At 36.8% G+C, this 13,577-nt stretch overlaps 1 protein-coding gene across 2 annotated transcripts in view; it reads right to left on the bottom strand.

The window, feature by feature from the left end:
* Nucleotides 1-11,467: 11,467 nt before the first annotated feature.
* Nucleotides 11,468-13,577, bottom strand: part of LOC145667069 (ABC transporter G family member 20-like) — an 88,010-nt gene continuing 85,900 nt past the window's right edge. For both annotated transcript variants that reach the window (XR_014127859.1, XM_081734768.1), the window contains exon 17: nucleotides 11,468-11,694. Coding sequence is in view for 1 of the 2 variants with exons in the window: in XM_081734768.1 (XP_081590894.1) it covers nucleotides 11,480-11,694 (215 nt within the window). In the remaining variant the exon portion in view is untranslated. The remainder of the gene's footprint in view (nucleotides 11,695-13,577) is intronic.

Here is a 13,577-nt window from a genome sequence, read left to right as displayed (position 1 = left end):
TAACAAAAGAGAGAAATTATCGTTGAATAAAGAGAATATTCAACATCTGAAAACAGAGAGGTTTAATTTAAAGATTAGAGGAGAACTAGGCGAGAGCGGAATACCAGATTGAAGTGTAATAAATTCTTGTTTTTAGAAGGTTTTGAAAACTCTAATGTTGAGGATATTTGGGTTCAAGTTAGGGATAGCATTAAAATTTCATCAAGCGAAAAATTATGGCACGCTTAAATATGTAGGAACAAATCATGGTTCGACCAGGATTGCACCAAATTAACGGAGAAGGGAAAAACAGAAGAAACTGCGTTGACTACAAACTCCGAACGATATAAGTACACTAAATTTCGTTGATAAGATAAGATAAGATAAGATAAGATAAGCTTTATTGTCATTAAACAACATTTGTTGTAATAGACATTGTCAAATATAACATATATATATATATATTTACAAGTTTTATCACACTACGAGGCAAGTTTTATGAGAACTTCCAAAATGTTTAGGAGAAATAAACGCGATTATTTGTAAGCTTAAATTAATGAACTTGAAGATAATAGTGAAAGAAAAAGATCGAGATATGTGTTCAAGAGCATGAATGAATTTATGAAAGGTTATCAACGTCACGTGTATATATTAAAGAGAGACAACGGAACAATTCTTACTGATACCGATATATACTATAGTATCTTGAATAGATGGAAAGACTTCTTTGATGATTTGCTTAACACGTAGCCAAAAACTAATGTTCATGGGGAAGTAAAATGCTCAGCAGGACCATAAATTTCAGAGATTAGCCAAACAGAAGTAGAAATTGCTATAAAGAAATTAAAGAAACACAAATCTCAAGGTGTAGACGAAATTCTGGATGAGTTAATTTTAGCTAGAGTCAAAAAATGTGAACAAGATACACAAATTCATTCTCCTATCTGAAATAAGGAGGAATTATCACAAAAGTGAAAAGAATGAATCATTGCTTCAATTTACAAGAAAGGCGACAAAGTAGTTTGTAATAATTTTCGAGGCATTTTTCTTGTATCAACATCCTATTAAATCCTCTCAAAGATTGATCCCATATACGGATGAAATTATTGGAGATTATCAGTGTTGATTTAGACGAAATCAATCAACTACGGACCAGACATTTACCATTCGACAAATACTCGAAAAGAAATGGAAATATAATACCCCCATACATCAATTATTTATTGATTTTACAAAGGCTTACGATTCTATTAGGAGATAAATATTATAGAACATTCTTGCAGCATTTGGAATACCGAAAAAAAAACTAGTTAGATTAATTAAGATATGTTTAAACGAATCCCAAGGTAAAGTCCGAGTAGGAAAACTCTTCTCCACGAGCTTCCTTGTCGATAATGACCTCAAACAAGGAGATGCGTTGTGGACATTATTATTCAACTTTATTCTCAGACGCTATAAGGAAAATCAAAGATAGCAACCAGGTCCTAGAGCTGAATGATATTCATCAGGTTATGGCGTATGCTAATGATGTAAATCTGATAGGAAAAGATAGAGAACAAGAGGAATAAGTACAGAGACATTATTAAATGCTTGCAGGTTTAGAAGTAAATGCAGAAGAAACTAAATACATGAAAGTTCACTGGGATGGAAATACTGCATATTATAGATGCGTCAAAGTATCAAATAATATTTTCGATAAAGTGGATACTTTCAAGTATCTAGGACCAATATTAACAGGTCAAAATCATATCCACGAAGAAATTAAATGTCGACTAAAAGCAGGGAATTAAGGATGCGCACGAGACGAGTCGAGACAGAATTTTCCTGACAAAATTCGAGTCGAGACACAGCTCTTCCAATAGAGAAGAATACATTTTTCGAGTCGAGACATCACTTTTACCGCACATTTTCGAGACGAGACAGCCTTAAATCTTGTCTCATGCGCATCCCAACAGGGAATTCGTGCTATTATTCGGTTCAAAATCTTTTGTCGTCACGAATTCTGTCGAGAAATTTGAAGCTAAAATATATATATATACAGTATAACCTCGTTAACAAGAACTCGCTTAAGCCGAACACTCGGTTAGGACGAACAAAATTTCGGTCCCGGCATCGCTGTACGTTATCTTATAGGAAGTTTTATCGGTTAACACGAATTTCGGTTAGCACGAATTACGAACTAATTTTTAGTCCCTTGAGTCAGTAAAGGTGTTCATTTAACACGAACTTTCAGTCCTTGGTTGTTGTTTTTTTCAGATCATTTTTCTTACTTCAGATTTCACTCCGGATCAGTTTTTGTCATGCAGTATTTATACAGACGAAAATTGCCTTGTAAATAAGAGAAAAACCAGAAACAGGTATTTTTCCTCTCTTATGAGGTGTTGATTCTGTTCTCCGTCATGCGCTAAACATGCAGGTGCTTGGCAGACGAGCTGGCGACAGCTCGAGACAAAACATTTTCTCTCCCCTGTAACTCCAAACTGGTGACAGCAGTCATAAATACCTTTCCGTTACTAGCGGTACCTAACCTGCTAGCGGAGTTACCAATTTTATAACTTGACCTGGATTTTCTGCGTGGAAACTTTTTTTTTTTAAATCTTCGAAGATAGGATAATAAGCTTACTGTAGTGTTTTCACTTTTCAGAGGACGGTACCGAGACCGAAACTAGTCTCGATCTCGATCTTAATTCGAATTTGTGACCGATCCGTGCTTTTCAAAATCGAGACGAGACCGAAACTCCCAGTCCCTTCTCGATACAATTCTGTGATTGGTATCAAGACGGAGAATAGTCTTGGTATCGTCTCGAATTTGGAACCGAGACGAGACCGAAACTACTCAGTCTCGTCTCGATACCATCTCTAGTGTTTTCTATGACATACATAATATACTGTAGTGGTATATATAGTCTGTATAATGTAGTGCGTATGTATGAAGAAAATGTATTCGAATAATAAAATTTGGGTCCCCGGTTAACACGAATTTTTTTAACACGAACTCCTGATTTTTCAGTCCCTTGGAATTCGTGTTAACGGGGGTTTACTGTATATATATATATATATATATATATATATATATATATATATATATATATATATAACGATAATCATGCCAGTTCTTCTGTATTGTTGCGAAACATAGTCGCTTTCTTTAAGGGAAGAACGCAAGCTGAAAAATTCTGAAACGAATATTCGAACGCAAGGGAAAAGGCAATCGGGAATGGCGGAAACTTCATAATAAGGAGCTACATAATTTATACGGTTTTCCAAACATTGTTAGGGACGTCAAGTCTAGGAGGCTCAGGTGGGCAGGTCATGTAGCTAGAATGGAAGAAAACAGGAACGCTTTCAAAGTTTTGACTGGAAATCCAATCGAAAAACGTGCATTAGCAAGACCTAGACGCAGATGGAAGGACAATATTAAGATGAATCTCGCAAAAATAGGAATATAAAGCAGAAACTGGATTCAGTCGGGTAAAGAGAGAAGTCATTGGAAAGGTTTTATGAACGTGGCATTGAACATCCGGGTTCTATAGGCCGTAGCGTTAGTTAGTTCTTTTACGTAGGGGTAAAAGTAAGAGGGAACGTGCGGGACGCCGTCCCCCCAACTCGAAAAAATATGTACGGCGTCCCCCCAGTTCCTAAAATATTACAATGGGCAAAGATAGGCAGGGGGAACGGCGTGACGTCATGCCGCTACCTACCGTCCCCCTACCTTTTCAGATCCACTTTTACTCCTGCTTTTGCAGTAAAAAAAATATTTTGTGAAGTAGATAGATAAAACAGAACACAACTGGTACGTATGCACAGAAAACATATCCTGACGATACAAGTAGTTGATAGAGAAACAATTCCAATAAATTCCTTCAAATTGGAAGCATCTCATATATCAATGGAATTTTTAAAAATCACTGGTAGTGGTAAGTCTTTAAAACAAATGAAATTCGTTGTTTTAAGTAAGTTCTGACCCTTTTAGTTCCTACTCTACGATTTCGAATGTTATTATTCCCCTTGTTTACTTTCATTTTTAATATTCCCGCGCAAACAGCAGCTTGCGTGTGTCTCTTCACTCAGGTACGTAGCCAAGGGGTGGGTCCGGAGGGTCCGGACCCCCTTCCTTCGGGATCAGAAATGAAAAAAATTAAGGAAGGATGCAAAAAAGAAACGAAGAAAAGAAGAGGTGAGGTGAGGTGATTTTAGTTTAGCGTCCCTTTCAGCAGCGAGGCTATATGAGACGTGGACCTACTGATTAACGTGGAATCCGAACCACATGAGCTCCCGCCGGGAATCGAACCCGGGAAGAAAAGAAGAATCAGCGTTAAAAATATAAAGCTACAGCAAGCGTTTGGTTACTCTTTCTTCTGACATGAGTAGCTTTGTATGGAGCAAACGGGGGGTCAAGTTTAAATTGGATATTATTGTAACAGCATTGCGAATTCCATCGAGCTCTATGTTAATACTATGGACTACAAATCACGATCGATAAACCGGTTCGATCAGAAAGACTCTCAGGTAGAACTTAAGAAATGCCCACAATTCTTTTCTATATATATAAAAGAGAACGTACAAAATCCTTTGTCCGCTCATCACGCTAATACGGCTGAACCAATTTCTTTCATTTTTGGGGGGTTATTAGGATTTGGACCCTAGATGGTTTTTATCATATCACTTTAATTTTTAATTACCAGTGTCTTGAGATAATTGACCATTCAAGTGTCCATAACGTACAAATCCTTTGTTATTAGTTCATCATAGGTAAAAATAAACGTATTTATATGCAACCCGCATGACCGTGTCACTCGGCGGGTTAACATAAATGACAGGCGATATACAGCGGAAAATAGCTTGAATCTTCTGTTTAAAATTTTTTAATTGATTTGCTTATTTTTACAGACACTTTTACAATATGCCAGCACCGGGATGACCGCAGCGAAGCGGGGCGGGTTAACATAAATGACAGGCGATATAATGTTAAGATTTACTGCAATCTTCTATGGTTTTTATCATATCACTTGAAAGCGAAAAAGTAAAAATTATCTAAGTAACAAAGTTTATTGCGTTCCGGGGTGACCGCAGCGAAGCGGGGTGAACGCTGCTAGTCACCAATAATATGAGCCTGGCTACATAGATTCCAGTTACACTTATTAAATAAATTTTCAGTTTCGCGGCAACTGAATCCATTTTATAGAATGTCATTACTGCCGAAAGAGATCTCGTCGCTGTCCTTGGCAGTATTAAACAAAGATAAGAAAAAGAAGAAAGAAAACAAGAAGAACCGAATTCGAATGACCTCTGAAGACTATCTTCTTCAGTATGTTTTTATATTCTTTTACTCGAGATTTCTCCATAGTTTGTTATTAAAATACTTACTAACATATTCTCATTTTATTGTCCTAACAAACCAATATGGGTACGTTGCCAGTAAAATAGTTCAGACTGATCGAGCCCCTGGTGTGTAACCACAGTATATCATGTCACGCCCCCCCCAATATATGTTGCCAGTAAAATAATTTAGAATGATCGAGCCCCTTGTGTGATAACCATAGTATTTTGTCACGGACCCCCCCCCCTATTACAAAATCCTGGCTACGTGCCTGTTTCACTCCTCTCATTTTCATACCTTCATTCTCACCATCATGATTAATCCGATTGGGTAGAAAAGTGTGATTAACTAAGCAAATTCATCACCATCACAACGCTGAACACGCATTTTAGACTTTGAGCGTTTCCGATTTTGAAAACGCTCCTGTGAACACTATAAGTCATTACTCGACACCTTGTATATCACATCGTCATTAAGGATTCGTATATAGTAACTTTCTTTAAGTAATAATTAAAAACTTGTTGTGACTCTTATTGAAAATTTTGGATTGCGTGCGGAGCGAGCAAGAATTTTTTTTAAAAAATGTTTTTCTTTGCAAACCAACAATACTGATTTAATAGGGCGCCAATTCTTTTAGGAGGCGCCGCGTCGTTTACTCTTTTCCGGTACCTTTTCGATCTTCACCTTCTTCGCCCCCTTGCTATCAGCGCCCTAGGCGTCCGCCCCGCTCGCCCCCCTCCCTAGCTACGGCTCTGGACATAATAATAAATGTTTTGTTTTTTTTGAGTATTCTATTCACAAAGAACTAAAATTAACATGTTTGATATTATTTTGATTCTTGCTTTTGTGCTTTTTAATCTTCAGATCTGACAACACTAAACTTTCGTTGAGTTTGAGCTGTTGCAGTATCACTGACCGTGACGCGTGTTGCTGTTTCAGCCAGTGCCTAAGCCTAATAGTTGTACGGACCTGTGTAACCATGGATATCATAAATTTAATTGCGTTACTGTGTTATCCATATTAACATAATCCGTAAGTGGAGATGCAATAAAAACTTCCAAAATTCGCGGCTCCAAGATAAAAATTCAGTAAATGAATTAAAGAAGTGAAGAATATCAGTGGAAAACCATACTGTAAACATTGTAAAGTGTATTTCAGAACCCACACAACTGACTTAAGCAAACGTGCCTCCTTTGAAATGAGAAAGGTCTTCCATTTTATACTATCCCCGTGTGCCCAGTTTATTGACCAGGGAATTGAAATTTATTTAACTACGAGGAGCATGCTTTTTTTTTTTTTAAAAAAAAGATATTTAAAAAAAACAAGAAAATGATAGAAGAAATCTATTGTTATTAATATACAAGTACATACTTTGGCTATTTCTCAATGTAATCAACACGTACCTCCAGTCATTTGTGGTAGCATGGCGCAAGATACCGTATACCCTATGTCTGCCAGAACTGATGTCTCTAGCACTTCACTGCCGTTGAAACGCTTCGATGAAAGTTACTTTTCCAGGTGAAAAGAAAAAGAAATCACTGGGGGCAAGGTCGGCAATGGCAGTATTTGGCATTACGCACCTGCTGTAATTGCTCGTCTTGATTCCAAGAATTGCTGAAAACACGGTTGTCATGATTTTGTGAACTGATGGTGTTTCCTTGAATTTCTTCGCTTTAGGAGAAGCAGAGTGCTGCATTTTATTGACTGCTGCTTCTACTCCCCAATGACGTATAGGGATGCGCACGAGACGAGTCGAGACAGGATTTTCCTGACAAAATTCGAGTCGAGACACGGCTCTTCCAATAGAGAAATATACATTTTTCGAGTCGAGACATCATTTTTACAGCACATTTTCGAGTCGAGACAGCCACAAATCTTGTCTCGTGCGCATCCCTAATGACGTACGATATTTAGGCTTTAATCCCCCGTCACTATATGAGAAAAGAGATCAATTTCATCCTTCCCCAGCAAGCCGAAAAAATCACGTGCAGCTATCATTTTTTGTTCTTTGTGAGCATGTGTCAGCATTTAAGGCACCCACCTCGTACACAGTTCGTGGTGACTCAGCTTGTCTGTTCGATGCACTTCTGGAAACTCTTTGGCGAGTTCAGTTACTGTGAACCGTCGATTGGATCATACTTTCTCGTTAACCTGTTCCATCAATCTTTCGTCTGGACACTAGACCTTCCGCTGCGATCGTCATCATGAACATTTGAATAACTAACTAACTAACTCTATGGCCTATGGAACCCGGAGGTTCAGTGCCGCGTTCACAATAGCTCTCCACTGACTTCTATCCTTAGCTAATTGCATCCAGTTTCTACTTTGTATTCCTATTTCTGCGAGATCCATCTTAATATTATCCTCCCATCTGCGCCTAGGTCTTCCTAATGGTCGTTTTCCTATGGGTCTACCAGTCAAGACTTTGAAAGCACTTCTTCTTTCTTCCATTCTAGCTACATGACCTGCCCACCTAAGCCTCCTAGACTTGACGACCCTAACAATGTTGGGTAAACCGTATAAACTATGTAGTTCCTCGTTATGAAGCTTTCGCCATTCCCCATTCCCGTTCCTCTTGGGTCCGAATATTCGTCTCAGGATCCTGTTCTCAAATACTTTCAGTCTATGTTCTTCCCTCAGAGTAAGAGACCATGTTTCGCAACCATACAGAACAACAGGCATGATTATCGTTTTATATATTTTAAGCTTCAAATTCCTCGACAGAATTCGCGACGACAAGATTTTGAACCGAATAGTAACACGAATTCCCTGCTTTTAGTCGACATTTAATTTCTTCGTGAATATGATTTTCGTCTGTTAATATTGATCCTAAATATTTGAAAGTATCTACTTTATCAAAAGTATTATTTAATATTTTAACGCCTCCACAATTTGCCGTATTACGGTCCCGACGCACTTCCATGTATTTAGTTTTCTCTGCATTTACTTCTAAACCCATGTCCCTGCAAGCATTTAATAAGATCTCTGCATTTATTTCTACTGTTCTCCTATCATTCCCTATTAAATTTACATCATCAGCATATGCCATAACCTGGTGAATGCCGTTCAACTCTAGGCCCTGGTTGCTATCTTTGATTTTCCTTATGGCGTATTCCAGCACAAAGTTAAATAATAATGGCGAAAACGCATCTCCTTGTTTCAGGCCATTTTCGACGTGGAAGCTCGTGGACGAAAATTTTTGGTAAATATTTGGTCGATAGTTGATCGATTTCGTCTAAATCCGCACTGATAATCTCCAATAATTTCATCTGCGTATGGGGTCAATCTTGCTAACAGAATATTTGAAAGGATTTTATAGGATGTTGACAGAAGAGAATTGCCTTGATAATTATTACAGTCAGTTTTGTCGCCTTTCTTGTGAATTGGAACAATGATTGACTCTTTCCACTCTTGTGGCAATTCTTCCTTGTTCCAGATAAGGAGAATGAGTTTGTGTATCTTGTTCCACAATTTTTCGCCTCCAGCTAAAATTAACTCAGCCGGAATTTCATCTACACCCGGAGATTTGTGTTTCTTTAATTTCTTTATAGCGGCTTCCACTTCTATTCGTTTGGGTTCTGGAATATACGGTTCTGCGGTGTGTATCTCCTTTTCTCCACGCACATTAGTTTTTGGCTGCGTGTTCAGCAAATCGTCAAAGAAATATTTCCATCTATTTAAGAGGCTATCCGTATCAGTGAGAACTGTTCCGTCAGATTTCTTTAATATATAAGCACGAGGTTGATAGCCTTTCTTAAATTCGCTGATCCCCTTATACATGTCCCGAATATTTTTATTTTTACTATTATCTTCAAGTTCCTTAATTTTAGATTTCAAAAAATCCCGTTTCTTTGTTCTAAAAGTTTTGGAAGTTTCCCGCCTGATATCTGCGAAATTATGTGTAGTTATTTCATTCGGATTTTGTAGCCACCGTAATTTTGCCTGTTTTCTCTTCTCTGCTAGTTTAATGCATTCTTGGTCGAACCATGGTTTGTTCCTACGTATTTCCGCGTGTCCCAATTTTTCTATTGCTGAACTTTTAATGCTATCTCTAATTTCAATCCAAGTATCCTCAACACTAGTGCACTCCGAGTCTTCTAAAACCGAGAATCTATTCGAAACTTCAATCTGGTATTCCTCTCTTACCTGGCTCTCTTCTAATTTCTTTAAATTAAATCTCTTCGTTTTCGGACATTGAGTATTACCTTTATTCAACGATAATCTCTCCCGTATTATTGCTGATACCAGGTAGTGATCAGTGTCACAATCAGCCTCTGTAAACGACCGGACGTCAATTATGCTAGATTGTCTTCTTCTATCTACTAAAACGTGATCAATTTCATTATGTGTTTTTCCGTCTGGTGAGGTCCAAGTGTATTTATGAACGTCGCGATGTGGGAATTTTGTACTCTTCACGATTAGGTTTTTGGATGTTGCAAAGTTCACGAGTCTAACACCGTTGTCATTACTTTCCTTATGCAAACTTTCGTTCCTATAATCGGTTTGAAAATATCCTCTCGTCCTACCTTCGCATTTAAATCCCCTAATAGAATCTTCATATGGTATCGCGGGAGTTGGTCAAATATCCGTTCCACTTCTTCGTAAAAACTATCTTTTATATCGTCAGCCTTATCTTCAGTTGGAGCATGTACATTTAAAACAATAATATCACACCACCGTCCCTTAAGAGTAATAAAAGAAAGTCTGTCAGTAACAAATTCAACCCGTTTAATTGCTGGTAATATTCGTTTGTGAACGAAAAACCCTGTTCCTAACTCATGATTTTTATTTCCTTCCCCGTAAAAGAACGTAAAATTTCCGGAATTCTCAGATCCATTTCCTTCCCATCTAACTTCCTGAACTCCTACTAAGTCCATCCTGTATTTCTCTAACTCACTCGTTACAGATTTTAACGCGTCTGCCCTATAAAGACTTCTAATATTCCATGTTCCAAATCTCACGTCCATTTTCTTTTGCTGCTGTCGTGGCAAGTTATCAGTCCTTGTCCGAGGCTTTTGTGAATGTTTCTGAACAAGTACCTTTTTTTACAGGATGAGGTGTTAGCCTTACCCAAACCCCCAAGCTGAAGAACATTTGAATATCCTTTCCGAAATTCTCTGCTTCAATGCCTCCCGTTCCCTTCACTCATTAGGCCTACGGTAAATTGTACACAATTCCCGATCGATATCTGGCGTTCAGAAATCGTATGACAGATCTCACTTTACATTTGGCGGGATTTGTATTGCGGCAGCCATTTTATCTTACTAATATTCGGCCGTACGCAACTCCTCTCGGACGATTCTATGTACGATTCTGTGTCTTGGACGATGTTACAAGTAAAGAATACTAGGACACGCTCTGCGCATGCTCAACTTCATCAGTGTTGCCAAGCCCGAGAAAAAAATGGACCCTTTTTTTGACATGCTCCTTGTGTAGAAGCCTAAGAGCGAAAGTATTAAAAATTTGTATGTACTTTACAATTGAATGACGATATGAACTTTTCTATCTAAATGTAATCCACACGATAATAACAGATTTAAATTTAGCTAGCCAGACACTGTATTCAATTCTCTAAGCCATCAGCACCGTATTGTTCATTTGTACTTAACGTGACGCTCATACGCTTAAAGTGTTGCCAGGTTACTAATGTTGATAACAAACCTTGAAAATTGCTGATTTATCATTATTAATTGCGATGCCATAGATGTTTAATTCTTTATTGGTAATTATTTATTTCAACATCCTGTATAATCGAGTATTCTTAACTGTTAATGTGTTATATTTTAATAATAATAATAATAATAATAATAATAATAATAATAATAATAATAATAATAATAATAATAATAATAATAATAATATACTAGGTATTAACATGCTTTTACGTTAGAGTGAATATTCAAATGTTGATTTTATGAACAAAAAATAGATAACATAATGCTCCATGTTTAGTCTAAAATTAATACATTAATTTACTATTAGAGTTCTATTATCTATGAATATTTTTTACTCAAACAATTACTCTTCAGAAATGTCTCCATCTCACATTCCGGTTGTATATTACCATCACCTCTTTTATCTTTATTACAGGTTTATTCTTTTTATACCTGTAAGTGGACCTAAAAACCGTAAATTCAGGTAAAGGAAGATCAACATATTTACTCTAAGTGGAAAGAAAACTCATTTATTCTTCACATTAAGTACAAATATAGTGAGAAGATAAAACACAATGAAAAATGCTCCACATGTGACATATCCAATCCAAACGCCTTTATTCGTCATATGCCAACCACGAAGAACAATATTTCGTGTTGAGTCAACTGGTAGTGTTAGAGGGACAATATAAGCAAGATTGCGCCAAAAATCGTCCATAGCTACAAGAGGCCATGCAATACCTAAAGACAGAAGGAAATCGTATTAGACAATAAGCAGGCAGTTTCAAATAAGGAAAATCTAATACTGACTAAATACTATTTTATTTGTCCGAAGTCAATCGTATTCGTAACTAAAGCCTGTGACAAACATCTTGGCATTTCAGCTAAACGAATAAAAAGCAAGCTCTGACGCGATGTTGCCGAGTGCTAAGGGGTGTGGTTATGGCTAAGCAGACGAACTACAGCGCGATCAGGTGGCAGAGGACAGATGTGGATGTGTACAAAATAAACGTATCAATACTGCTGGCCTCTCTTTTGCTAGCAGCATTTAAAAGGAACTTGGAGTGCCACCTTCAAATGTCAAGATGTTTGTCACGCCGTTTAATTTTATTAGAATGTTGTTGAAATGTGCAAGACAGTGACGTCGATGTTAAAGTGAACTAGAGTGCGAACATTTTGTAGTGAGTTGTGATCAATGATGCCAACCTGTGGGAGAATCCCGTATTTAATGAATTCTCGAAATGGGATAAAGGTAATTTTCGTAAAAATTGACAAGATTTATGGGATTTTTCATGTATCTATCCCATTGACGCCAACAAATTTGTTTATGAGCGAGTAGAGATATCAGTCTTCAATAAACGTGAAAATAATGCTAATTGTCGAATGTTGTTACTATAAAATGCATGCTAGTATTAAAATAATTTATCCAGTGACTTGTAAATCTCAAAAAACTAGTTCCAAGGAACGTTAATTGTACTCTGATATTTAAAAAAATGAAAGAAAAAAACAGAGTTAACGGAAGAAGGTGAAATGAGAAACATCAACTTCCAAAACGTTTCATACGAAATGAGTGCAGAATGAAGTTCATCTAACCTTATTACGTCCAATGGAAGATCATAACACGAAAACGTGATGGAAATACTAAACTCACAACAAAATGTACCTACTTATTTTATTAGTATGAATTGTCTCTTTCAATTAAGGAAAATACTTGTTCATAAGTTGTTTAATAAACGTAGACGATCGGAATTTTTGGATCATTCACTCATATATTGAAGAAAATGACTGATAGACACTAATTTCACTGTTTATGCTTTCTATCTTTAGAAAATTTTATTAGTATAGCGTGGGAAATTCAAGAGCAAAATGGGAATTTATGAATCGAGAGATGGGATTTTATAACGTTTCAGATTGGCATCACTGGTTGTGATAATATTCAGTAAAATGGAACCACCCATCGCGTGTAAAGTACGGTACGCTCATTGATGTGACTTTTGAATGCACTTAATGTGTCAGTAGCTGATATCTAACGTCGAGTGAACTGTATAGTGAACAGACCATGAGTGCCTCAAAGATATACGAAGATGAGTGCGACAGATTAATGAAACACGAAAAAATGTGCATTATAAGGAACACTTACAGACTTTTTCAGGAAAACATTTCCTCTGCCCAGACCCAATCCCGTTTGATTTTTATCTTTGCACCTGAAAGTTTTCCTTTGTGAGTAGAGTTTCTTTGATGATACAGTCAAAGAGGGTATTATTACTTGGTTACCATCACACGCAATATCGTTCTTCGATATAAGGATACAATACCTAGGTATATGGTGTTTCGTTACAATAAGAATCTCAACAAAGATGACAAATTTATTAAAATAATATTCCAAGACATGTACTTTAGTATTAAATAAAGTGTTCTGTTCAATTACATTCTTCAAATTGGCCAATGAAGCTTACTATCTTGATGACCTCTGTATTTCACAAATCTGGGGTAATCGAAGAATTATGGCCCATATATTGGTCTCAAAATTTTCTTAATGAAATACATGTATGAAGTGAATATTAACACACATTACGGTATTGAAACTTCGTTCAATTATTAATAAAAAAAATCAAAAAGTCAAG

The sequence above is a fragment of the Thermobia domestica genome, chromosome 12, assembly GCF_964235325.1.
Source record: "Thermobia domestica chromosome 12, izTheDome1.hap1.1, whole genome shotgun sequence".
Taxonomy (NCBI): Eukaryota; Metazoa; Arthropoda; class Insecta; order Zygentoma; family Lepismatidae; genus Thermobia; species Thermobia domestica.
The sequence above is the reverse complement of the archived record's forward strand: the minus strand, read 5'-3'. Positions and strand labels throughout refer to the sequence as shown.